The sequence below is a fragment of the Primulina huaijiensis genome, chromosome 6 (genome assembly GCF_012295235.1).
Source record: "Primulina huaijiensis isolate GDHJ02 chromosome 6, ASM1229523v2, whole genome shotgun sequence".
Classification (NCBI taxonomy): Eukaryota; Viridiplantae; Streptophyta; class Magnoliopsida; order Lamiales; family Gesneriaceae; genus Primulina; species Primulina huaijiensis.
Window position 1 is genome coordinate 16,051,429 of NC_133311.1, and position 26,340 is coordinate 16,077,768.

At 35.0% G+C, this 26,340-nt stretch overlaps 2 protein-coding genes across 2 annotated transcripts; one reads left to right on the forward strand and one right to left on the reverse strand.

The window, feature by feature from the left end:
- Nucleotides 1-7,643: 7,643 nt before the first annotated feature.
- On the reverse strand, nucleotides 7,644-8,455 carry LOC140978639 (uncharacterized). The gene has a single exon (XM_073443838.1). It carries the CDS (start codon nucleotides 8,243-8,245, stop codon nucleotides 7,826-7,828), a length of 420 nt encoding a protein of 139 aa, XP_073299939.1. The 5' UTR covers nucleotides 8,246-8,455; the 3' UTR covers nucleotides 7,644-7,825.
- Nucleotides 8,456-14,506: 6,051 nt separating this feature from the next.
- On the forward strand, nucleotides 14,507-16,766 carry LOC140978667 (uncharacterized). The gene is made up of 2 exons (XM_073443862.1): nucleotides 14,507-14,678; nucleotides 15,946-16,766. Exon 2 carries the CDS (start codon nucleotides 15,961-15,963, stop codon nucleotides 16,762-16,764), a length of 804 nt encoding a protein of 267 aa, XP_073299963.1. The 5' UTR covers nucleotides 14,507-14,678; nucleotides 15,946-15,960; the 3' UTR covers nucleotides 16,765-16,766.
- Nucleotides 16,767-26,340: the final 9,574 nt, after the last annotated feature.

The window sequence follows — 26,340 nt, forward strand, 5'->3', positions numbered from 1 at the left end:
ATATATATATGTACACTTTTTTAGCATTTGTGTACAAAGCAAATATGATCATCTTATATAGTTATATTTATATACAAGTGTTCAACTGATCTTCAATCAATTTCTATCCGAAACTCTAGAGGATCATTCTTTAAATTAATCAAGATTCGGAAATAGAGGGTTTTGGCAATTTTATTAATAATGTTTCTCTTCTATTTATGCTCTCACTCCAGTTCCAATAATTTTTGGACAATACTGTCAGTGTCAGTCCATCTATTTAATTACTATAAGGTTGCGTTTTGATATAAAGATTTGGATTTTTGGGAAGATTTCAAATCTAAAGAATTGAAATAAATGGATTTCTGATAACTAGGAAAGTTTTCTGGTCTTTTGCGAAAAAATTTCTGACCTATTTAGTCTGCCCTCGATAACGGACTGAAAAATCACATGATGCGTGCTGTTCGCTACAAACTTGTTAATGTCGGACAGTTTTGCTTAGTTTGTTTTACCTTTGTTCCGATTGCGGCTAAGCCGCAGTTTGGTTGTGTTAGATTAAGATAGCGACTTTGAGGTCTTGTCTTCGGATTCGTCGTTGATTGCTGGTTTAATAACAAGGCAATAACTATGCAATTAATCAAACATATTAGTAGTATACAAATAAGTTCTATTATATATCAATCAATCAAAACAAAATATGCTATAATAGTACTTTTTATGACTTGAAAACTAGCTTTTATGACACATGCATTCAGTTTTCGGTGGTGGTTAATATTGCTGAATATGCTCAAGTGTCTCTTTTCTCTTCTTGCAGATTAAACTTTTTTTCAACAATCATTCATGTCGCTCTGCAAGAATCCAATGTCATTAGTCACCCGAGCTGTGCATATGGTGACGATATCGAATATTCACTCGAGAAACGCCGGCAACTCCGAGGTCGAACAGTGGAAAAAACACCAGGAATTGAAACATGATACACATTGAGTAGCTCTGGATAAATCAGGCTCCAAGTGCTGGAAACATCGCCCCCATCATCCGTGTACTGCTTGGAGCAGCATGCAAAAGGCAATGGGACAAATGGTGGTGGAGATGGTGTCGATAGTGGATCGGATCATGATTCGAGAAGTTACCATAAGAAGAGAAACGCTTGAAAAGGCACCCCACTATCATTAGTCCTGCTACTGTTTTCGTCTTTTCAGTGAAGCAATCATTGTGAAGAATTTTGGTTAATCTAATCACTAATCTTGATGAACCAAGTTTTTGTACAAAAGAAAATATATGTGATCCATGGGTTTTCTATCAAATATCAAATATTACACTCTTTTTGGACTTGTACTTGTGCGGATTTCAACTCCAACTAAACTGAAACATGCATGTTAAAAGTATGCAATATCTCTCAAGCCGGTTTCGTCGTTGTTTCATCCCTAGTGTAACTTGATTTGGAACTATTATATGAGTTGAATTCCACCAAAAATCATCTAATCTATCTGAATAAAATTGAACGTGAATGCGTTAGAGTCGAATTCTAGCCCGAATGCATGTAAAACTGTTGCTCGATCTTGTGACATAGCTTGCAGCTAACAGTATTGAAATGAATTTCGATTTATTTTTACAAAATCAGAGAGTGAAATAGAATAATTCAATCATATATACACTTTATCTTTAAATAGAATAAGATTCGATTTGATATAATGGTCAAATAATAAGTTACTCTGTTAATTAATTTTTTATAAACTTCATCACCATGACACTATTTGTGCTGCCTCAGTTATGGGTAGGCAACACTGGTGGAAACAGAAGGTGATTTTCGTGGTGTGTGGATTTTTTCGATCAGATTCTGTTAATGATGTCTATGAGGTGACATATCATCCCAAATGCATCAATCATCAAGGAGTATTTGTCTGTGTAGAATATTAGTAAAAGTTTAATGTTCAAGTTCGGTTCGAATTAATTATATTTGAGTTCGAGCTCGATTCGAAACTCTGAGTTTTTTTAAAAAAACTTGGCTCAAATTCGGCACTAAAGGAAGTTCGAATTCAAGTTCGACTCGAAATTTTCGAACCTATTCACAAACTATTCGAACTATTGTTCGGATAGTAATGTTCGACAATGAAGGTTCGAAAGCTCGAAAAATCCTAAAACTCGAAATATATATATATATAATTATATTATATTGATAAAAAAAAACTCACGAGTGGTTCACAAACTATCGAGCAAAATACTTTTAGGTTGAGTTCGGCTCGAAAAATGTTCAAACATGTTCGAGTTCGGCTCTATTTCAATAAATTTAAATACGAATCAAATATTTATCGAACAAGCTCGAAAAATTCATGAATCGGCTCAATTCGTTTAGAGTCCTAGTTTCAAACATTTTGGATCTCCTTATTTCTGACAGATTTAGAAGTATTAATCATGTGAGTAGAAATGCCAATAAAGTTTCTCATAACGTAGCACATTTTGCATTGTCTCGGCCTTCACTTTTGTATTGGGTTGATATTTTGTACCCATTATGAAGCTACGTTTGACTTATCTAATGCATAATTTATCTTCTTGTAAAAACAAAAAACAAAAAAACAAAAACTTATGTGAGACGGTCTCATGGGTCGTATTTTGTGAGACGAATCTCTTATTTGGGACATCCATGAAAAATTATTAATTTTTATGCTAAGAGTATTACTTTTTATTGTGAATATCGGTAGGATTGACCCGTCTCACAGATAAAAATTCGTGAGACCGTCTCACAAGAGACAGACTCAAAAAAAAAAGCACACATATGACATATCCACCATGTAATTTTTACTCAGTTGACCACAATCCACTGTTCATTCACCAAATATGGTAAAGACTAAAGACCACACCAACATAGTGACAAATTTACAAGTGTCCTGATTATAAATAATAAATACAATAAACCCTCACAAGTGTGCGTAACTATGCAAACTGAAGTACCAAGATCATGCAAATGAGAAAAATCCACAATTACAAGATTTCGAGTTTGAATATATATGATGTAACTACATCTTTGTGCACTCGGTTAAGTTCGAATATATTATTTTCATTTTTTTACGTTTTCGTCATAGGTGTTTTTCTTTTATGGTGTAAGAACCTCCAACCGCTATTATCGGGTGTTCAGAGTGAACTTTCGGACTAACTCAATAGTCTGCGAACTACTCTTCTATCTTCTACTCGACACGACTAATAAAAAATATTATTTTTTATGTCACCGCATAAATTGGATCGAACCATCTTATAGATATAAATATATGAAACTTTCTCACAAGACACAGAAAATTCTTGACTTTTAAATTCATTTAAATATCATCTCTTGTAATAAGATCACCCCAAGCCCAGAATATGAGTAACCAAATTAATGAAGCAGCGAAATGGCCCCAAAGGCTCAAGTACGTATCAAGTCAATTACGACTTAGTACATTCCATTATTATTTTCATTTTCGAAAGTTCAAATTATGATATTACAAAAAATAATTTGAAATTAAATTTATTTTACTTCAGATATTATATTATTAAATAATAATAATAATTAACTTTTTGCCCTCTGTGATATATAATCAAAGTAGAAAAGTGGTCCTCCCCAAAATTAATCAGATAGTTCTTTATAAAAAAATTACAATTTCTGATAATTGGGTTTTTTTTTTTTTTTAATAAAGAACAGTATTCTCACATTATATAAATAAAGGATAAAATAAAGGGAAATTGATAATTCTAGTCCATTTCAAAGTCATAATTTCAAAAATGGCCTTCTTTATTACACATTTTGCATTGTCTTATTTAATTAAAAAAAATCCTAAAATACCCTTTTTCTATGAACATGTTCCATTTTCGTGATTCATTTGTTTAATTATCTATTATTTCTCTTTAAGAGTTGATTTAACATTTATTCTGTTTTATTTAATTCATAATATATTAATTTTTAATACTACTTACTTATATCAATAAACATATTTTAATAAAATTATGAATTGTTAGTTTGAATTAGTGCATACGAAATTACCAAGGTTATAATATTTCAATTATGATTGTTGCTCATGCAAAATAATATAAACAAAATCACCAATCACCATGGTTAGGAAACACAATAATACATCAATGTGAGTTTACACAAATATAAACAAAAAATCTGATTGTCTCAATTAAGTCTCTACTTTATTACATGCTAACAGTTTTTGAGTATGCACAACAAATCTTCAAAAAAATAAAATACATAAAATGCAACTCGACAAAAGAGTTATCTCAAATTATCACCATTCTATTTCCAAATGCATGGAATTCATAAGATTATTCGAGAAATTGCGAAAATCAAATAAAGAATTTGAAATGAAGAAATTGATTATGAATAAAGTTTAAATGATAAGGGATATCTATGTAATTTGATATGATAAAAAGATTATTTTGGTAAATTAATTTAACTGAAAACTAAAATTGATTATAGTAATTGTGCGAAGTCTATTTAAGAAAATCTCTCTAATATAAATGCTCGATTTTAATTTGTGTACGTGGGTTATGAACGTCATATGTTCAAATCAATTTTAAACTACTGATTTTACATAATTTACTCTTATGCTAGTATGAAATCAACCCCCAGACATGAAGCCAGCCAGATTCATTGGCCACCCAAGCTGTTGAAAGAAAATCCCGAGACAGAGAAACTGATGCGTTATGGACCGACTGTATGTTCGTGTTCACTCTAAAAACAAGTACAGAAAGGATTCCCCATTTCTGTCTCTAATGTAAAGGAACCACTTCAAAAGTTGATGATACTATTAATTTAAGGGACTAAACAGGAAAGAAATCACCTTCCAGTGCATAGTTTTAATTCATGATCCCGAGTCCTTCGTCCGTTCTATCCAAAACTTTGTGTTGTTATCATTCTTGCCAAAGCAGGTTCACCAGAGTTAGCAAAGGAGATACGTTGACAGGCGGTTTGGTAGGCGAAGAGTCCGTTTGCCTTGCTAGCAATTCTGCTATCCGTATTACTTTTTTGGCCTTCAAGTCTTGCTTATGCTGAAGCATACAGGAGTTAGAGATGGCCAGCTCATTTGGTGCAGGGGGAAAGGGATCACTTTGTTGCTTAAGACTCTTTGTTTAGCCCATTAATCCATTGATAGTCATAATGTTAAGCCAAGTCCTCTGTTGTGAGTGAAACTAAATTCATCTCTTTACGGAGTCTTTATCTGAAGGAATGGTCGTCTATCAGCATAAGTTTTATTACGACCCCCACTGTCTATGATTTCTTGAACCATGAATATGGGTATTTTCGAATATTTGAACTTGGATGGTTTAGCATTTCTCTTTCTGTGTTTATGTATCAATGTATGTGTATATGTTGTGAGGCATGCCTTCATCCATCCGTATGTTTTCTTTTGGGTTGTTGTGGAAACAGTCTCCCTCATTCCTGGAATAAATATGAATAACTGAAGATACTCAAAGTTGATCCTTACAGCAGAGGCCAGTTTTCAAATTAATGTGTCAGGCAAGGCATTATCCTTACTTTTGAGCCCAAACTTTAGTGGAATTTTTGGGCGGCAATTTCTCCACTCAAAGGGTTGGGGTTGGTTTTTGTTTGATCCAACCAAATCGGTTTGTCTTTGCCTTCATCCCTAACTTCTTGTAGGCTTGTAGCAATCCACGTGTTTCTAATTTCTATTGCTGGTTTTCAGAAAGAACTTGTTTTCTAACTAAGGTTAGTTTCTTTATTAATCCGAAAGGAAATTTTTTGTTGATCTTTGTTTCGGCTAATTTCATTAAACACATGCCACCAGAAGGCAAGTCTACATTTGGAGTTAAAATATGGGTACTGTAGTGAAATATCTTTACNAATATAAATGCTCGATTTTAATTTGTGTACGTGGGTTATGAACGTCATATGTTCAAATCAATTTTAAACTACTGATTTTACATAATTTACTCTTATGCTAGTATGAAATCAACCCCCAGACATGAAGCCAGCCAGATTCATTGGCCACCCAAGCTGTTGAAAGAAAATCCCGAGACAGAGAAACTGATGCGTTATGGACCGACTGTATGTTCGTGTTCACTCTAAAAACAAGTACAGAAAGGATTCCCCATTTCTGTCTCTAATGTAAAGGAACCACTTCAAAAGTTGATGATACTATTAATTTAAGGGACTAAACAGGAAAGAAATCACCTTCCAGTGCATAGTTTTAATTCATGATCCCGAGTCCTTCGTCCGTTCTATCCAAAACTTTGTGTTGTTATCATTCTTGCCAAAGCAGGTTCACCAGAGTTAGCAAAGGAGATACGTTGACAGGCGGTTTGGTAGGCGAAGAGTCCGTTTGCCTTGCTAGCAATTCTGCTATCCGTATTACTTTTTTGGCCTTCAAGTCTTGCTTATGCTGAAGCATACAGGAGTTAGAGATGGCCAGCTCATTTGGTGCAGGGGGAAAGGGATCACTTTGTTGCTTAAGACTCTTTGTTTAGCCCATTAATCCATTGATAGTCATAATGTTAAGCCAAGTCCTCTGTTGTGAGTGAAACTAAATTCATCTCTTTACGGAGTCTTTATCTGAAGGAATGGTCGTCTATCAGCATAAGTTTTATTACGACCCCCACTGTCTATGATTTCTTGAACCATGAATATGGGTATTTTCGAATATTTGAACTTGGATGGTTTAGCATTTCTCTTTCTGTGTTTATGTATCAATGTATGTGTATATGTTGTGAGGCATGCCTTCATCCATCCGTATGTTTTCTTTTGGGTTGTTGTGGAAACAGTCTCCCTCATTCCTGGAATAAATATGAATAACTGAAGATACTCAAAGTTGATCCTTACAGCAGAGGCCAGTTTTCAAATTAATGTGTCAGGCAAGGCATTATCCTTACTTTTGAGCCCAAACTTTAGTGGAATTTTTGGGCGGCAATTTCTCCACTCAAAGGGTTGGGGTTGGTTTTTGTTTGATCCAACCAAATCGGTTTGTCTTTGCCTTCATCCCTAACTTCTTGTAGGCTTGTAGCAATCCACGTGTTTCTAATTTCTATTGCTGGTTTTCAGAAAGAACTTGTTTTCTAACTAAGGTTAGTTTCTTTATTAATCCGAAAGGAAATTTTTTGTTGATCTTTGTTTCGGCTAATTTCATTAAACACATGCCACCAGAAGGCAAGTCTACATTTGGAGTTAAAATATGGGTACTGTAGTGAAATATCTTTACAAGGGTATGTTTCATTATTGCCTTTTTTAGTTATCGTTGTCATATGGTATAACAAAGCATAATGTCATTTTCACCAAACAATGAATCCCACTAATTCAGATTCATGATGTCCCCACAGGAACATGTGTATCCATTTTATATGTATTCAGGCAGCATCTTGTTGGTTTATTGTTACAAATTACGTCGAACACAAAGGGCCTGGAGCATAAAGAAATGGATACAGAGGTTGCTCCACTGTAGTTGCTAAATTTCACTGTACTGATGAGTGATGAATAGTATGAATTTAAGCATAGTAAACAAGGACGGACTGTATAAATTCCAAGTTACCAATTTTGTTAACGAATATATGTTTTTGTTTACTATCTACGACTCTTGTTAATTGTGTTAAAAAAGAAAGTATATGCTAAATCTATTAATCAGATATGCGTAAGCATGACAGACAACTAACCTTAATGTGTAAAAATTGAATAAATTCAGCATAGTGCCGCAAAAGTGAGTTTTTTGCATCTTTACAAGTGAAGATTTTACAGAACTCAAAAGCCACCACAGTTAGCACAAGCTGTTTTGATACTCGATATATTTCACAAAACAGGGAATCGAAAACTACAAAGTGGATGCATATACCAGCTTGTGCATATTCCTCACTGAGGTAAAAAAGGATGCTACTTGTCCTTTGATTTTGCAGCACTTCTTTTCTTGTTTCCATCCTTATCTTTTGCTTCCTTTTTCTGCTCAACCTGTTTCTTCCTCTCCTGCTGTTGATGCTTCTTGTCAACTTGTTTGTTTCCTCTTTCGCTCCCTGCATGGCCCGAACCGTGAATTCTGTCGACATTTTCGCATAAATGGCCTTGATAACTTGGGCCAGAGGATGCATCAGAAGCCATCGAGTCATCGCTATCGACATCCTCATGAGCGTCTTTTTTGGGATCTTTTGTGTATGTTTGTCCACCGTTGCTATACTCCTCTTCATCTTCATAATCATCGTAATCGAGTTCTCGGTCTGGTGATGCGATATACATCGTCCACCCCGATTCATTGCTGCTACATTCTTCAGTTTCTTCATGGATTTTTGAAGAATCCATTGTTGAAAGTGGTACAAAAATAGCAATTTACAACTCTTTTATCCAAGAAAGGCTGAACCCTTTTGGAGAGTACCGATTTAATTTGTTATTGGGCAATCTGCAATCTTCTTGAATAGATGCAAGCAAATGCACTATACCTACTTGGCTCTAATTACATGCATAGAAGTCTTCACAGAAAGTACTGCTTAGCTGTCTTTGCCCAATAACTTCTCTGGCCTTTATTACAGAAGGCACTGCACTTTATAGGGGAACTAAAACTCGCTTGTAATCAGATTTTTTTGAGCCCTTTTAAGTTGAAGATACTTTAGTCGCCTAGCACATGAAAATCTCCCTATTCTTTATGTTATTATTTTTGCTTTGATCGATCGTTGGGTCGTTCGAAAGACTAAAAGGGACCTACGGGAGGCCAACATGATTCGAAGATAATTAAAGTTCAGAAAAAACCCATTCTTTACTTACTCTCCTGTCTTCTTCATAAATATAAAGCTGCTTCTCTAATGGGGATACAGATAAGGCCCACTCTACAAATGGTTAAGAATGTATAAGACCAATGATTTCAAATAGCTTGAAATGACTCTCTCCAGTACACTCTTAATATGAAGACCTTTAATTCTCTGTCTTGTCATCAGCCGAGGGCAGCCTTTCATGTGAATTTTGCAGTGAATCCAACTGTGTTTTTGGCTTCTTGCATGTGGTTAAATTAAATGATCTAGGTGAGTAAGTTACATATATGGCCATTATTGTAACAAAATACCTTATGTGCAATCTTCTCTATGTGTCTCATGTCACTGCCCTCATAAAGACAGGATTTATCCTTTTACTGGGATGTAAAATCTTGAAGAAATTTGGTCACTTTGTGGACCATTTACATTGATTGATATAATGCAACTCACTAAGTTCTCTGTTTAATCATAAACAAAATCTCCACATTTGACTAACAGTTGATCGAACACGATACGAAGACGACGAAACGAAACTGTTACTAATTTTTTTCACAATTATGTTATCGATGTCGTTTTGCCCCTTTTTGCATCTATTATCACATTCTTGGATGGTAGTCTATTTGCCAAATGGATTCTTTTTTTTGTTGATAGAAAATGTTGCCTCCAAAAGGGATAGCTGTTGGTTTGATTGCACATTTGCCTTGTTTTTATTTTGCCAGAGTTCCCTACTAAAATTTCCATCTACTGTCTTTTTATGTGTTTGGAATTAGACACGAGAGGCCCCTTTAAATTTTCCTTGTCTGATGATTTGTCTTTCCTCTTTTCAAGTTTAGATATCGACTTTAACTTTGAGTTAGGCTCCACTTTGAGACAATTTTTGGAACTTCTTGCACACCATGGGGACAACATTCCTCTAGATAGATATTTTATTTTACAGCTTCTTGGGTTGCAGTTAGGAGTAAACTAACACCTAAATCAAAATCATTAGGACATACCTCAAAATAGTGTAGACTCTTCATTATGTATCTGCCCAAAATCACTCATGACACCGATATGAGACTATGATACGATTAATTTGATTTCGAAAGCTAAAATAGTATGCACCTTAATCTAATTTATAACGAGCGAACGGACGTCTCTTTCTTCGCCCATACCTTCCATGACCTATTAGATGGAATGCTTACATGTAGACCACAACTAGTTATGAAGTCTACATGGGATTGTTCCGAAAATTCAAATTTCACATCAAAATTTTTCTAGAAATATAGAATAATGGTCAGCTAACTAAATTTCTTGGATTAGCTCGGAGTCGGATCTTTGTTTTAATGGTCGATATTGATTATGGCAGCTAGGCCTTGCTTGGAGGATGTTGACACTTAAATGCTTTTGCTGACTCTTATTTTATATATAAAAACAGCTTCACGTGCAACTGTGCAAGATTTCTGACACATCGGCCAAAAACCCAAAGGCTTCTGAATTAAATGTGCGAGTTTTTTGGTTCAAAAACTTGAAGACAATAAAGTCCCTTTCTTACTTGTTACAGTTAAATGCATTGCGTGTGCACGTATGCCATGGTCCTTAACTTGTTGGGGATTAGATTGATAAGTATGAGCTCATGTGGTGCTTTTCTTCGTCAAAAAAGAATGTTTTAAGCTTTTGTATATTGAAAATAAAACATCTCTTACAAAGAATTCGAAATCCATCGTTTCTTTAATCGGAGGTTAAGCTCCTTGTCATGAGCACTGGGCGAGTTCTTCGAACGTTCCGCAAATGATTGGAACAAACATGATAAAGAATTCAAAATCCATTCATGATTATTTCATCTAGACGAGTTCTTTGAATGTTCTGCGAATGCTGGGAACAGATACAGCTAGCTAGTAGATGTCAAATTTTGAATTGTTCTGAGAAAAACAACTTGGATCGAGAGTATGTATGTAGATTTTATAACAATAAATATTTATCACCNCAGTGTTCTGTATTTACATTGACCCAAACTAGGTATAATGATAAAAGGATGGAAATGGATAGCTGTCTGGTTTTATGATAAACTGCGAGTTTCAAGATCAGTGTCAATAGTCATTACTGTGCAATGTGAAAGTCTACTCCCAATGCCTATGTATTAATTATATTAATTAATATCCCCTCTGAGTTGGCCAACAATTATTTTACTAAAACTGGCGAGTGACAAGGGCTCGTTTGGATAATTATTTTAAAAACATTTTAAAAGTGTTATTTTAAAAAAATTTATAATTTTTTTAAAAAGATGTTTTGATATAAATTTGTGTTTGGATAACTATTTTATTAAAACGTTTTTATAGTTTAAAAAAATGTTTAGAAACTATTTAAAAAAATATTTTTAAAGTTAAAAATAATTTAAAATGTGTTTGTATAACTATTTTAGAAGAACAATTTTAAGTTTCTTTTTTTCATTTTTTTTCTTGTTTGTGATTGAAAAGTTTCCTTTCTATATGTTTGTATTTGATTTTATTTTTATTTTTTTCTCATTTATTGCATAATTAAATGAATAAAATTTAAAACATACCAATTATCATTTAAAATGTTGAAAGCAAAAAATAATAATTTACAAGTGCTTTAAAATGTACAAAATTTAAAGCATACAAATCTCATTATTAATGTTGAAAGCAAAAAAAGACATGATTTATATCAATAAACTTTTATCAATTTGATCTCAATGCATTCCACATTTGAGTTGATAATACTATGATATATGATGTCTTTATCTAAGTACGTTTCAAAGTCTTCTAAAAGCATCCATTGCGATCCGAAATTCGAGCACAATGTTTAGTCACTATTTTTGTTAAAGCTTATGTCTTACATGGTGTTCTATGAATACTAAACATTTTTCTTTTACGAACTTGCACTAGTTGATATCGCCTCAATTCCTCAATCTCATCATCAGACTAGGAAGAATATAACCTAAGTGTGAACAATCCACAATATATTTTACCTGCAAATTTAGTTCAAAATAATTAACATTGACAAACATGAAATTCATACAACCATGTATCATCACTAATATCCAGATATAAATAAAAATTCAACAAATCAGAAGCAATATATCATATATATCAAAATTTTAATTAAAAAACCAACAAAGAACAACATTATAAGTCTACAAATCTGACAACACAAACAAGATCGTAACTTAATGAGCTACGATAAAATCGAAAAACTGCTAATCCAAGCTAATTTATGTCTTTGAGCCATCTTCACAAAAGGGATTGCCATGTTGGGTCAAGGAATGACTTAATTGCCTTTACGAATAAGTTTTCATCATCAATATCATCTTCCAACTCGTATAGTGCATCCATGCATTTTTCAGCAGAGTACACATCAACTGCTGGAGTTATCTAGGCATTGTATTTGTTAGCTTTAGTAATACAAGCTTGGGTAGCAACTTCTAGGTAAAGGTCTTTCTATATGTGTTCTTTCTTCTTCTTTTTTCCTTTCATTTCTTCTTGTTTTGTACTAATTGTATCTAAAATATGTCTCTTAGTAGATTGTAGGATCGAGTGATTGTCGCTTTATCAAACATTATAATTGATGATAACGGTATAACTCAAATTTTTTATACAATACATCAACACAAATGTCACGTTTCGATTACTTTCTTATCATACTAATTATTATAGAAACATATGATGATATGAAAACATTTTAAAAAATAAAGTAAGTGGTGTACAATTTGTTATCAAGGAGTAGATGGTGTGTTAAATGTGTCAATTAGAACTGCCTTCTCGGGCTCAGAAAGTTGGCCAACATCCAGAATGTTCAGTTTCGTAATCATATTTAAAATATGTTGTACATAAAATTGATTAGTTGATTATGTATTCATGTAATATTCTTATCTATATTTTGAATATATGAAATATAAATTAAAATATTTTACTTTGTCCTAGTAATTACTTAGAAAAAAAATATATAAATCAAACTGAGATATCTCTGAGATAGTAATAAAAAATGTATTCTGACTTAGTATTTTATTTTTTATAATTATTTGTTACTATTTTTATTTTAGGAAAAAGGGAAAAAGAAAAAGAAAAGAGAAAGAATGTTCACAGTATATTTAACTCACATTGAGGAACTAGTAATGTTACACCTAACTCTGTGAGAATTGATTTCCAATAAATGCACCTCCCGAGAGGCAATTTTCAACTCATATCAGATTTCCTATGGTAAAAATGATACTCCAGCCTCCACTATGTTTTTCTTGAAAAATTATCAAATCGTATGTAGTAACAATGTAAATCAAATTTTTTAAACCACACAACAATACACACGCCACGTTTCGATTACTCTATTCATCAAGTGCAATTATTGCATCCAACAATCTTTCTCTTAATAATTACAATTTTTGCAATCAATGAGAATCGAACCTGTGACATTGTATTTGATACCAATTTTAGGGCTGAGCGCTTGTCGTTTTATCAAAATTTATAGTTGCTGATAACGGTGCAAATCAAATCTTTTAAACTATACAGCATCACAAACGACACGTTTCGATTGTTTTACTCAGTATGGACAATTATTACATCCAACAACTTATATATAATTTTAAATTTTAAAAAATGTTTATTATAAATAAATACACTAAAATAATATTTCCAGATATAAATAGAACAAAATATTATGTGTCAATCATCAAGAAAAATATTAAATAACTTTAGTTTCATCAAAATGCTTTAATCCTTAATCCTCCTTGAGGTTCTTCCATATTGGTGGTAGGCTGTTTTTCCTAGTTTGGGCCAACATATTATTATAGTATGGGCCTTGACATTGACATTTTGAATTTAAAAAAACTGGATGAGTAAATTATAAATTTAAATAAAATTATTATTTTTATTATATTTACTGATTATGTTTTATTCTTTTTTTTTTTTACAGGAGAAATTCTGAAGTTTTAATTGAAGAATAAGTTTCCAACTGAATTTATTTTACACAATATTTGGTACGATATAAAATTTTTGCCTTTTCGATATGAAAATTTTAAAAATTATTTTTTTTAAAAAAATAAAATTTTTATTTGATTTTAAAAGTTTTATATATTAATTATTTAAATAATTTGTCAATATGTGTGTGTGTACATAATTTTCTGGTCTGAACTAGTCAGGCCGATTTAACAGTTTTTAAAGGACTGACCGGTTCGATTATAAAAACACTATTATATAATTGCATATATATTAAATTTTAAAATTGAATTCGATTTCAACTTAAGAAAGTAAATNATCTATGTATGTGATATAGGTCAATCCGATCTATATTTATAATGAAAAGTTACATTTTCGACATAAAAATTAATACTTTTTACGGATCGAATCAAATCGCAGATTCATCTCACAAAATTGAACAGTGAGACGTCTTCATATGAGTTTATGTGTTTTTTTATATTATAATAGTTAACTTTCGAATAAAACAGTAGGAATATAATATGAGTATGTCTCTTATAAGATGATTTTACAGATATTTATTTATGAGACAGGTTAGCTATGCTTATATTTACAATAAAAAGTAATATTTTTGGCATAAAAGGTAATAATTTTTTTTTTTATGAGTGACCTAAATAGAAGATCCGTCGAACAAGAGTTTTGTGATATAATATATGGATAATGTTTGGAATAAATAAAAATAAAAATCTATACTTTTTTGAAAAACTGTACTAAAGAATGTTCTAAAATATTTTGTTCACTAAAATTGGACTGTATGGAAAGAAAACGATTATCAAAAAAATTATATTTTTTATTATTAAAATTAAAATGTTCAAGTGGTTTTGTTTAGCATAAATGTTCGAGTAACTTGCCACAAAAGCTTTTGTAGCAAAGGTACATGATTTTTGTTTCATATTGGGGTCCTGTTTTCTCTCCTCGGCGCCGCCAGCCCTCTCCGTTGTAGATCCGACCGCTCAACCAGACAGAACCGCCGCGGGGCCGCCAGTTAATTGACATTCGGATAACTTCTTCGCTCTTTCTTTGGTAGCTAGTCGCGCTCGTTTTCCTTTTTCTTTTGATCTCTATTTAACTCAACATATTTTTTGTTATGTCTAAGAGATGCAGTCTCAGCTCTTTTATTCTTTTTTTCTTCTAATTCTTGCTCTCAGTAGTGTTGACAGTTAGTGGCATGCTTTGAAATTATTGGAACGTTGCATATGTTTACCTGTTTCAGTATATGAGGCCAAATTGTTTTATTTAGAACAATTTTTGAGTAATTTATGATGTCTCAGCTCAAAAACGTGATTTTGCATTAAGGAGAACTAATATGCTTTTGTTTGCGGTTTCTTGTTTGCAAATACCAATTGTAGGTGTATTGGTATTGCTATTTTGCTGACCAAATTCTAAACCTAACTTTGTTTGAAGCTGTGATAATTAGCTTCAGCTTTTTACTAATTCAATCAACATGTTCTGACTGTTTCTCAAGTGTAAAATTATGAAGAGATGTTGGTTATTTTGTTTGAATATGCTAAATTCGATTGTTTTTCATTCTTATTTGTTTTCCATGTGTTTGTTTTCCTCCGAATGTTCCATAAACTCTTAGTTATTACCTACTGATGCAATTTTGCCAATATTACAATCTTGAGAAAGCTTTCCTGTAAACATATCTATTTTATATTCCCATTCTCATGTACAGACAGTGTCATAAAAAGTAGTTGCTCCTTTAGGCTGCATGGTTTTACATAATTAAGGAAAAATCTTATCTGAGTCGAAGTTTGTATTGAAGTTGTTTGGTTATAATAACTTAAGTTTTCAGCATCTAATAATTATATCAAAAACAGATGCTGAGTGGAATCGTAAACTTACACAATTTTTGTATCAGTTAACATTTACTTTATGAATTTGGCGTATGTCAAATATTATGCAAACTGTATACATGGATTCAAATATTCCAGAATTTCGAACTGCTTGAAAAATGCTTTTGTGATGTTACTCCTTAATACCGTACTTTTGATAATGTTGCACCTTTAGCGACCAATAAGATGACTTTGCTTGGATTATTTTAGTTTTTTCATGAATATTTTGATTGAAAACTAGATTACGTAGGTAAAGCACTTCAATTTACTCGTGCTACAACTTATTATTCACTTATTTTTAGTTGTACCTTGAATGATTTGATTTTATACTGTGGCTCTGATTCTGAAAACTTGATGGTTCCTTTGCACCTGAGCTAATTTTGGCATATGACTGTTTCTCAAAGCTCACACCATAAAACTTGCTTATGTCAAATTAAATGATATCTTGGTTGCAGGATTCGATAGAAGAGATGGATGATGTGATAACAGATATCCCACCACCATCGAGATTTTTGTTGGAAGATCTCAACAACTTCACACCACCGCCACCTCCATTGCCATCTCCGTTTCTGGTGTTCTCATCTACCGATTCCAAGTGTAGCTATTCTCCTTCACTCCTAATAATCGCCAAATCTTCCCCATCCATTCACTTTTTACACCACCTGTCCTCCAAAACTCTTATTGGGGCACTTGTTCTCCCTGAGATCCCTTGCGCTGGAAACTCTCTTGAACCCTCACTTAAAGACAAATCATGCAACATATATTCCCTCAATGATGATGATAAGTTGATTATGATCGTCTTGGTTCAGTTTGCTGTTTCTTCAGAGAGATCTCACACAGTAGCAAAGTTGATCATGGGTGAAAAAATCATACCTCAGAGAGTTTTGATTTTAGATTCTATTAAAAGCCCTAACTTCCGAGGTAAGCTTTCATTCGATGAGGCATGTGCCTTCAAGTTGGAAACATCATTGGAAAGAAAAAATTCTGAGGCGGGAGATTCATCTCTAATAAAAGGTTTAGATTACTACCCATCAGGAAGTGTGGTGGATGGTTTGGCTGCTGCTCTGTTGGGTCGATGTCAGTTGAAGAAGATCCCAGGGACTTTGTGCGTGTCATGGCCTGATTTAGGCATTCAGGTGATGTCATTGGTGAAATCTATACTAGTTAAGAATGCTTTAACTGGCATAACTTGCAGTAGTAGCAAGGATTATGAGGATGGATATGTAAGGTTGAGCCGTCGGAAGGATGTTCTCGATTCTGAGTTATATACATGATCGACTTGTTCTAGATGCCATCTCCTCAGGTCACACACAAGTAACACAATTCCACATTTGCTCCCTTTTCTTTCTCTGTCTCTCTTTCTACCCTTCTCTTGGGGCTTTATCTTTTGTAATTCTACTGTTGCTCATCAATCCATCATAATTACCAATTTCTTAAACTTTGGGACGTAAAATTAATTTTAAGAGTTGAAACTTTTATTTTCTAGAGAAGTTATATTTGAAATTTGAAATTTGAAATTTGGATGTGTAGTTTTTTTCATTTGCGCTTCCATTACTCATGAATGTATTCATTTTAAAATGTGAATAATTGAAACACGTCATTTGATACATGCATAGTTAAAATGGTCGGCGTGTGCAATCCCCTATAGCTCAATTTCTCACGGTTTTCAATATGCATACATATGAGTGTTTACAAACTGTAAGATCAAACAAAATGGTATAGTTTGGATCGATTTTCAGTCAATTGTAGTTTGAATTAGATTTAAAATTATTCAAATCGAAAAACGTGGTTTGATTCAGATTTTTGATAAATATAAATCGAATCAAACTAATCTAATCGATTACATTAACACAAATTGTCATGTAGTAAAATTTGTTAATGTAATGTAATTTATCAAGGATATAATTTATCATGGATATAAAAATATTCTATTTGATTTTTATTTTGTACTATACAATTAGTGAGTTTTGTAAACAATCCAATTACTTTGAGAATTTATTTATTATAGATTTTAGCTCAGATAAAACATAACCACAAACCTTAAAATTTTAGTTATTTTTATAAGTGGTAAAATTATGTAAATTGCATAGTCTTTTAATTTATGACAGTTAACATAATAATTCATGCTCATAAGATATTTATTCAACTTCTATCAAGTGTCAATTCCTATTTAAAATTACAATATCTCATACATTAATTTAATAAAAAAAATTCAAAAATAAAAATTATTCAACCAAACAGAAATTCATGATTTGATTTAGATATATATTGTGGTTTGGCTTGGTTTGATTTGAAATTTTTTAAAAGTAATTAAATATGTCTTAATTTGAATTTTTATCTAAACCCGAAGCAATTAAACTGTAATTGAACATCCTGATTGTATAGTGCATGCTTTTTAATATTTACAATATTTACATAACTATTTTTTTTTAAAAAAAAACAATTATTTTAATCATGAGAAAAGTAGAAAATTCTGGATTGGCAAACAAATAGCTCACGTGATCTGACTTTTCTACAACTCTAAAATGGATAAATGAAGAATATCTGATGTCACTAATTTATATTTGATATTAAAAAAATACAAAAAACTATTCACACAATTTAATGTCATATTGTTTTAATTTTCAGGTGCAACATGCTACTATAATAAAGTTTGAGACTTTGAGCATCTATAAATGCCTATCGAATTTTTGTACATTTATAATAAAAAAAGAAAAAAAGAAGAAGAAGTTTAATTTGTGAAAAAAATTGAAAAATTTAGGCCACACTGGAATATTATTTATATTGAGAGAACATGTAACCTTATATGATATAATACTGCATTATCGAATCAATTTCAAGTTTGTTATATCGTCAATTTTCTAAGTCCGTCTTTAAGCCTAAGTATGACGAGAGATATGATTTATGTGACACATTTATTTCACACGAGTTAAAAATCAAAGTTTGCATTATTTTACAAGAGTTTACCATAGATTGTTTTTAGCAACTTGAGTTAACTATTTTCATAAAACGTGGTCAGATACAAAGTAGCTATTAAAAGAGCTTATTGTGCAGTCTCGTTGGCGTGAGCTTGGGCCCGGACATGACACAATGATATCAGAGACGGTCACCAGCAAAAACTTCGACAGATAAGTGCTATGTGGATAAAAATACTGCTTGTGTGGGAACAACATCTTGAACATAAAAGTAAAAGTGTTATGATGAGAGGCCACCTCTATATTCCCGACGTTGGTGGATCGAGGAGACACATCGCATTCAGAAAGAGAGGTGATCCCACACGTGTTACAAATGAAAATTTAAATTACTAGATTACATTAGACTCCTAAGCAACTTCAGTTAACTATTTTTGTAAACGAGAACTAATACCAAGTATTTACTATAAAGATTCATTGTGTCATGGGCCTAGACCTCGGACGTGACAATTTATATATTGTTTATAATTGTGTTATATCCTTATTCCTTCATCTAGACATTTACATTTCAAACGTAAAAATAAAGATGTTTTCGATATGCTACACTTGATGAATTTCACTCGGTAAGTTATATGTAATTTCATAGTTCATTAACGTGGGATTTACACATCTTGTGGGGGTCGCACATTGTAAAACCCGGGATTTTGTAATATCGTGATCATATCAGTTTAATATCAGGTTAATAATTTGATGGTGTAATCTTAGATATTAATATTTAAATCATTCAGAATATAAGATTTGTTTTAAGGTTATCTAAGTTGTGTAGATAATTTTATCGTGTACAGAATTATGAAGCTCGAAATTAAGATAGTATTATTTATTTTTAAACTTGAAAAGTTGGTAGGAATAAGTTTATCTCAATCTAAGGAATTAAAGAAGGAATTTTGAAAATAAGCAGATAAATGTCTAAGATTTAAGTTGATATTGAGATATCGGGATAAAAGATGAAGCAAGAGATAATAAAATCCCTAGAATTCGAAATCTAACAATATACACTAGGCCATTTTCGAAAATTAGGTGGGGAAGGAAGAAGGAGATTTCGAATATCTACCTAGATCACGGATATATCATGATTTTAGATTTGATTCACAGTTCAAACGCACTGTAACTCTCGATCATGATAGCAGCCAACTCCTATAAATAGGAGGGCCCTAGTTTTCGAAAATCACACCTTAGAACATACACAAAATTTCGAGACTCCCTCTAGTCTCCTTAGGATTTTCGAGCACAGCGAAGCGCTGCCGCCGTCTAGCCGTCGAAGAGGAATTTTCGAAAATTCCTGTGCAAGCAACTCAAGAATTTAAGGTAAGTGGGCAAATTTTAAATTTTAAATTTTTGGGTTATGTGTTTTTCTTTTTAAAGAAAAAATGCGGTCGAACACCGTCTACGTTTTTTTAAATCTTGTTACGTTTTTGTGAGGATACTGTGAGGATTCCCTGAAAATGGGTGGAATTCCAACATATGGCCCTTAACAATGGGATAGAATTGTTTTATGGCCTCGCCCCCTTAGAGGATTAAAACTTAGGGACTGACGTCAGTAAACCATAAAAGGTGAAAAATCGCAGTGTTACAATTATATGAATACGATGTTACAATTATGAAAAGCATGCTGTAAATATATGTTATTTTCGCAAATATGAAAAATTTTATGTGGTGTTCGATAATTCCCCCATTTACTGAGTATTCCTAAAATACTCACCCCTTACAACCTTTCCCAGATAAATCCGAAGAACAGGTAGAAGAAGAAGAATCGGAACAGTTTTGGGGATGATGATTAAATTATTTTCGAATTTGGTAGAAATGATTATTTTTGAATTTTAGGACTTTAAATTTTATGTAAGATGTTTCCGCAAATTTATTTTATTTCAGTTGTAAAGACATGGTTATTTTTGAGATTTATGATTAATAAACTGGTTTTCGGTGTATACTATGCTACGAGGCTGGTCGTTTCAGTTGTGTGATTGCTAAACGACGCCGATGTCAAATCCCGAGTTTCGGGACGTGACATTTTAGTGGTATCAGAGCCGTCAGGTTCATAATCCGAGTAGGAAAAATCGAATTTTCAAAAAAAAAAAAAATTTCGGAAATTTTCGGCCAATGAACAATTTCAGATCTACGAAATGGGCGTATGAACCCTAACCCGAAAAGTATTTCGTCCAATTACCCTGCCAAGCCTACTCCGATTTTCAATTAATTTTACCCAAATAATATACGATCCATGGGTAACATTTCCCAACCATCAATTTTGAGTTCGGATGAGCCAATCGGAAACGCCCAATTTCAAGTGAGTTAACCGAGTTGAGCGAGTTTCCGGTCAAATTGGGCAGTTTCCCGACCGATTCTGGCCGTGCCACCCTCGGTTCCGTGACCCTCACCCCTTCGCCGCCCTACTCCTTTGCTCCGACCATACTCCAGCGAGTCAACCCGACCGAGTCAGCGAGTCAACCCGCCAGCATACGTCCTTCGATTTTTTCGTAGGAACCTCCGAATTCGGTTCCGTCAACTGATCTGAAATCCTCTCGATTTACTCTTCGAATCCATATGTCTATCTTAAAACTTTTCATTTTGAGAATTTTCGAAACAACTTTTAATTTTCAGTACTTTACTCTATCCTGATATTTTATCATATTTATGATATTATGAGCATTTTATTTTCTTTTTCAGGAAATGTCTCCCCAATTCCGCACTCGTGCCCAAGCTGCAATCCACATGAAGCAGCTTGCCATTGATAATCAGTCGCGCCTAATAAAGCGCCTTAGAGCCAGACTAGGTGAGAGAAGACGGGAGAATGCGACTTTAGCCACAGAGAAGGAGGTAATACGAACCCAACTTAACAACGCTATCTACCAGGGAGAGTTGGTACGAGGAGATAACATGGATTTGAGGGATGGCATAGAGCACGACTTGTATCGAGAGAAAAAGCTGCATGGAGACATCGACCGATACCGAAAGGAATTAGAAGAAGAAAAACAGCAAAATGCCAGTAACAAGAAAAGACTGGATAATTTAAGTGAGGCTATAAGCAGCATTTCAAAGGTGAACCATCATCTGGCTCAACAGGGTGAGGTACTGAAGAACAAGATCAAGCAGAATAAGAGGGATTACGAACTGCGCCACCAGCTTACCATTGATATGTTGGACGAGGCAGAAGCAGACGTTCAGGGATGGAAGACACAAGTGGCCCAACTTAATGCAGAGAATGCCCAGCTCACTCATATGGTACAGCTACTTCAGGAAGGAGAGCCGGAGGAAGAGCCGGAAGAGCCTATAGAGATTGAGGAGCCTATAGCAGCCATTGGGGATGGAGAGATAGAGGATTAGACTAGGATGTCTTAGTGATTTTGTTCTAGGAGTTTATTATTTTTCCATTGTTGCTATTTCATTCAGCATGACTTTTATTTCTTTTAGATTGGTCATGTTCATTTTAGTTCTTTTGAGAAATCAATAAAAATTTGTTTTATTTGATTCATTGATTTCAATTTATTTCAGCACAATCTATTGTATGAACTTTACTCGTACAAACTCTTAGAACGTGCGATGCGATTGTAGAAAATGGCCAGCAGACCCCCGAGACAGAATCGCAACCCGCGTTATGCTAACACCGACCGTGAGGTCAGACAAGAGAACGAGCAAGGGAATGGACCCCCGCCTGCAGTCAACTTAAGCCAAGCTGACCTTATGGCCATAGCCACCATTGTAGTGACAACACTGCAAGGATTGGGAAATCAGAACGTCAATCAGCCACCACCACCTCCACCACCAAACAGAATCAAGTTCCACTATGAATCACTCCGCAAGAATAGATGTCCAACCTTCAGTGGAGCTGCTGACCCTGAAGTTAGCCAGAGCTGGCTAAAAAGTGTAGAGACGCAGCTGCGACTATTGGAAGTCCTCGAAGCACTGAAAGTGGACGTGACTGTGCCGTTCCTAGAAGATAAAGCAGGAAAATGGTGGGAAGCAATCTCGCCAGCCATGACAGCTGCCGGACCAATGACTTGGCAGCGATTTCGAGAAGCCTTTCTGAAACAGTATTATCCAGCCGAGGTCAGACTGCAGAAACTGAGTGAGTTTGAAAATTTCACTCAAACTCCGGATATGTCAGTCGTGGAATACACCTCCCAGTTCAACGCCCTTGGATCTTATGCTCCGGCAATCATGGCGGACGAAGTTTTGAAACTGCACCGTTTTAAGAAGGGATTGAACAGCAGGATCCAATCAGCTCTAGCAGTCTACCAACCCGCGAATTTTTCAGACCTAATGGGCGCAGCTATCCGAGCCGAAACTGACATCCAGCGCAGGGAAAAGGAATTTAAGAACAAAATGCCCATGACTAGTCAGTCCTCACGCAGTAATCAGACTTTCAAGTCTTTGCTATGACTCAAGAAGAGGCCGACGACGCCACTGAAGTCGTGTCAGGTACCATTCTTATTCAAAAAGTGCTTGCTTATGCGTTATTTGATTGTGGTGCCACGCATTCATTTGTATCTAAGAGACTCGCTAAGAAACTAGGACTTAAGCTCGAATTATTACCCGAACCTTTTCGAATAGCCACACCAACAAATAAGGCCATCGAAAATCACGAGATTCACATAGACTGTTTGATCAGTATCGGTAATCAGAAATTCAGCACAGACCTAATATAAATAGTCATGGCCAACTTTGACATCATTCTAGTAATGGATTGGTTAGCCAAAAACAATGCAATAGTGGACTGTAAAGGGAAAAGAGTTAAACTCCGAACCCCGAATCAGGAAGAGATCGTGTATCATGGTAAATCCAAGGAACGAAAATCACTCTTTTCCGCTTCCGAAGCATGGAAGGCAATGAAATCCGGAGAAGATATCTACCTAGCAATGGTTAGCGAAGTGCAAGGAGAAGCCGAACTAAAGATAGAAGACATCCCAATAGTATGTGAGTTCCCAGATGTTTTTCCAGAAGAACTCCCAGGGATAGTCCCGGACCGCGAAGTTGAGTTCGAAATTAATCTGGTTCCTGGTGCAGCTCCAATTTCAAAAGCACCTTACAGGATGGCGCCAGCTGAACTCAAGGAGTTAAAGGAACAACTCCAAGCATTGCTGGACAAAAAGCAAGTCCGACCCAGTGTGTCCCCATGGGGAGCTCCAGTACTTTTTGTAAAGAAGAAAGATGGGAGTATGAGGTTGTGCATCGACTATAGAGAACTAAACAAGATCACTGTCAAGAATAAGTACCCCATCCCGAGGATTGACGACCTATTTGATCAACTTAAAGGAGCTGCAGTCTTTTCTAAACTGGATCTGAGGACGGGATACCACCAACTGAAGGTCAGGGCGGAAGATATCCCCAAAACAGCTTTTCGGACAAGATATGGACATTATGAGTTCACAGTGATGCCTTTCGGGCTGACTAACGCACCTGCAGCCTTCATGGACCTAATGAACAGAGTTTTCAAACCATTCCTGGATCAGTTCATAGTGGTATTTATTGACGACATCCTCGTCTATTCTTCCAACGAGAGAGATCACGAAGAGCATCTGCGCATTGCACTTCAAACTTTGAGAGAAAAAGGAGCTCTATGCTAAGTTAATAAATGTGAGTTCTGGCTAAAGAGTGTATCCTTTTTAGGACACGTAATCTCTGAAGTAGGAGTATCAGTGGATCCTAGGAAAGTCGAGGCAATTACAGAGTGGCCAAAACCTAAGAACGCCACAGACATCAGGAGCTTTCTTGGACTGGCAGGTTATTACAGGAAGTTCGTCGAAGGTTTTTCTTCGATCGCCATACCACTGATGAAACTCACTCAGAAGAATTCTAAGTTCGTCTGGGACGAAGGTTGCGAGAAAAGTTTTCAGACATTAAAAGAAAAGCTCGCATCCACGCCAGTACTAATCTTACCCAAGGAAGGTAAAGAATTCACCATCTACAGTGACGCATCTAAGGAAGGTCTGGGATGCGTGCTCATGCAAGAGGGAAGAGTGATCGCCTACGCATCGAGGCAGTTGAAACAGCACGAGAAAAACTACCCTACGCATGATCTGGAGCTAGCAGCAGTTGTTTTTGCCTTAAGAATCTGGAGACACTATCTCTATGGCGCCAAGTGCGAAATTTTCACAGATCACCAGAGCCTCAAGTACTTGTTCACCCAAAAGGAACTTAATATGAGACAAAGGCGGTGGGTCGAACTACTGAAGGACTATGACTTGACTATAAGTTACCATCCAGGTAAAGCGAACAAAGTGGCCGATGCTCTGAGTCGGAAAAGTGGAAACAAGACCACTCTGTCTTCACTCTCCGCTCGGCCATGTCTGCAAGAGACCGTCAAGCTAAACCAAGACCGAGACCCTGAGCTAAAGAAACTTAAGGGACAAGTGGAAAGTGGGAAGTCTCAAGATCTACAAATCGATGAAAAAGGAGTTTTAGGGATGAAAGGACGACTGTGTGTACCAGACAGCGATAACCTTCGCCAAGAAATACTATCAGAAGCACACAAGTCCAAATTTTCAGTTCATCCAGGGAGCACAAAAATGTACAGAGATCTTAAGTGCAATTTTTGGTGGAATGGAATGAAAAGAGACGTGGCAGAATTTGTCGCTAAGTGCCAAGTGTGTCAACAGGTCAAAGCAGAGCATCAACGACCTGGAGGATTATTGCAACCCCTGGAAATACCTGAATGGAAATGAGAACATATTTCCATGGACTTTGTGGTAGGGTTACCAAAGTCAAGGCAAGGGCAGGACGAAATATGAGTAATCGTAGATAGACTTACAAAATCCGCACACTTCCTACCCGTCCGTATGAACTACACTCTGGACACGTTGGCCACACTGTATATGGATAATATTGTACGACTTCATGGAGTACCAGTGAGCATCCTGTCAGACAGAGACACAAGATTCGTCTCACGATTTTGGAAGAGTTTCCAAGGAGCCATGGGAACGAAAGTGACACTTAGTACGGCCTATCATCCACAAACCGATGGCCAAACCGAGAGGACAATTCAAACTTTGGAAGATATGCTGCGAGCTTGCGCTCTAGAATTCAGTAGCAATTGGAGCGATCACCTACCATTGATCGAGTTTGCTTATAATAACAGCTATCACAGCAGTATTGAGATGGCTCCATATGAAGCTTTGTATGGGAGGAAATGCCGATCACCATTATATTGGGATGAAGTGGGAGAAAAAGCAATAGTAGGATCTGAACTCGTACAGACAACGATAGACCATGTTACAGTAGTCCGAGAGAAACTCAAGGCAGCACAAGACCGACAAAAGAGTTGGGCAGACCTGAAAAGAAGGCCAGTAGAATTCAATATTGGCAAAAAGGCCTACGTAAAAGTCTCGCCTATGAAAGGAGTGGTCCGATTCAGTAAAGCTGGGAAACTGAACCCTCGTTATGTGGGACCCTTCGAAATTTTGGAAAAAATGGGCACGCTAGCATACAGATTGGCACTGCCACCAAACATGTCTAGAATTCACAATGTTTTTCACGCGTCCCAACTACGGAAATACATCTCGGACCCAAGCCATGTGTTGGAAGCAGAACTGCTCATGATCGAAAGTAACTTGGGAGAAGAGCTGAAATACGAAGAAGTTCCCATTAGAATTGTGGACACCAAGGACCAAGTACTAAGACGACGAATCATTCCTTACGTCAAGGTGCAATGGTCTAACCACACGGAAAGAGAAGTCACATGGGAGCTAGAAGAAAGGATTTGGGACCATTACCCGTACCTCTTCATAGACCAAGCCAACCTAAGTTTCGAGGACGAAACTTCCCATAAGGAGGGAGGGATGTAAAACCCGGGATTTTGTAATATCGTGATCATATCAGTTTAATATCAGGTTAATAATTTGATGGTGTAATCTTGGATATTAATATTTAAATCATTCAGAATAT

Bases quoted from the DNA above. Each gene is read 5' to 3' on its own strand.
- LOC140978639 (XM_073443838.1), bottom strand. From the start codon at position 8,245: ATGGATTCTTCAAAAATCCATGAAGAAACTGAAGAATGTAGCAGCAAT.
- LOC140978667 (XM_073443862.1), top strand. From the start codon at position 15,961: ATGGATGATGTGATAACAGATATCCCACCACCATCGAGATTTTTGTTG.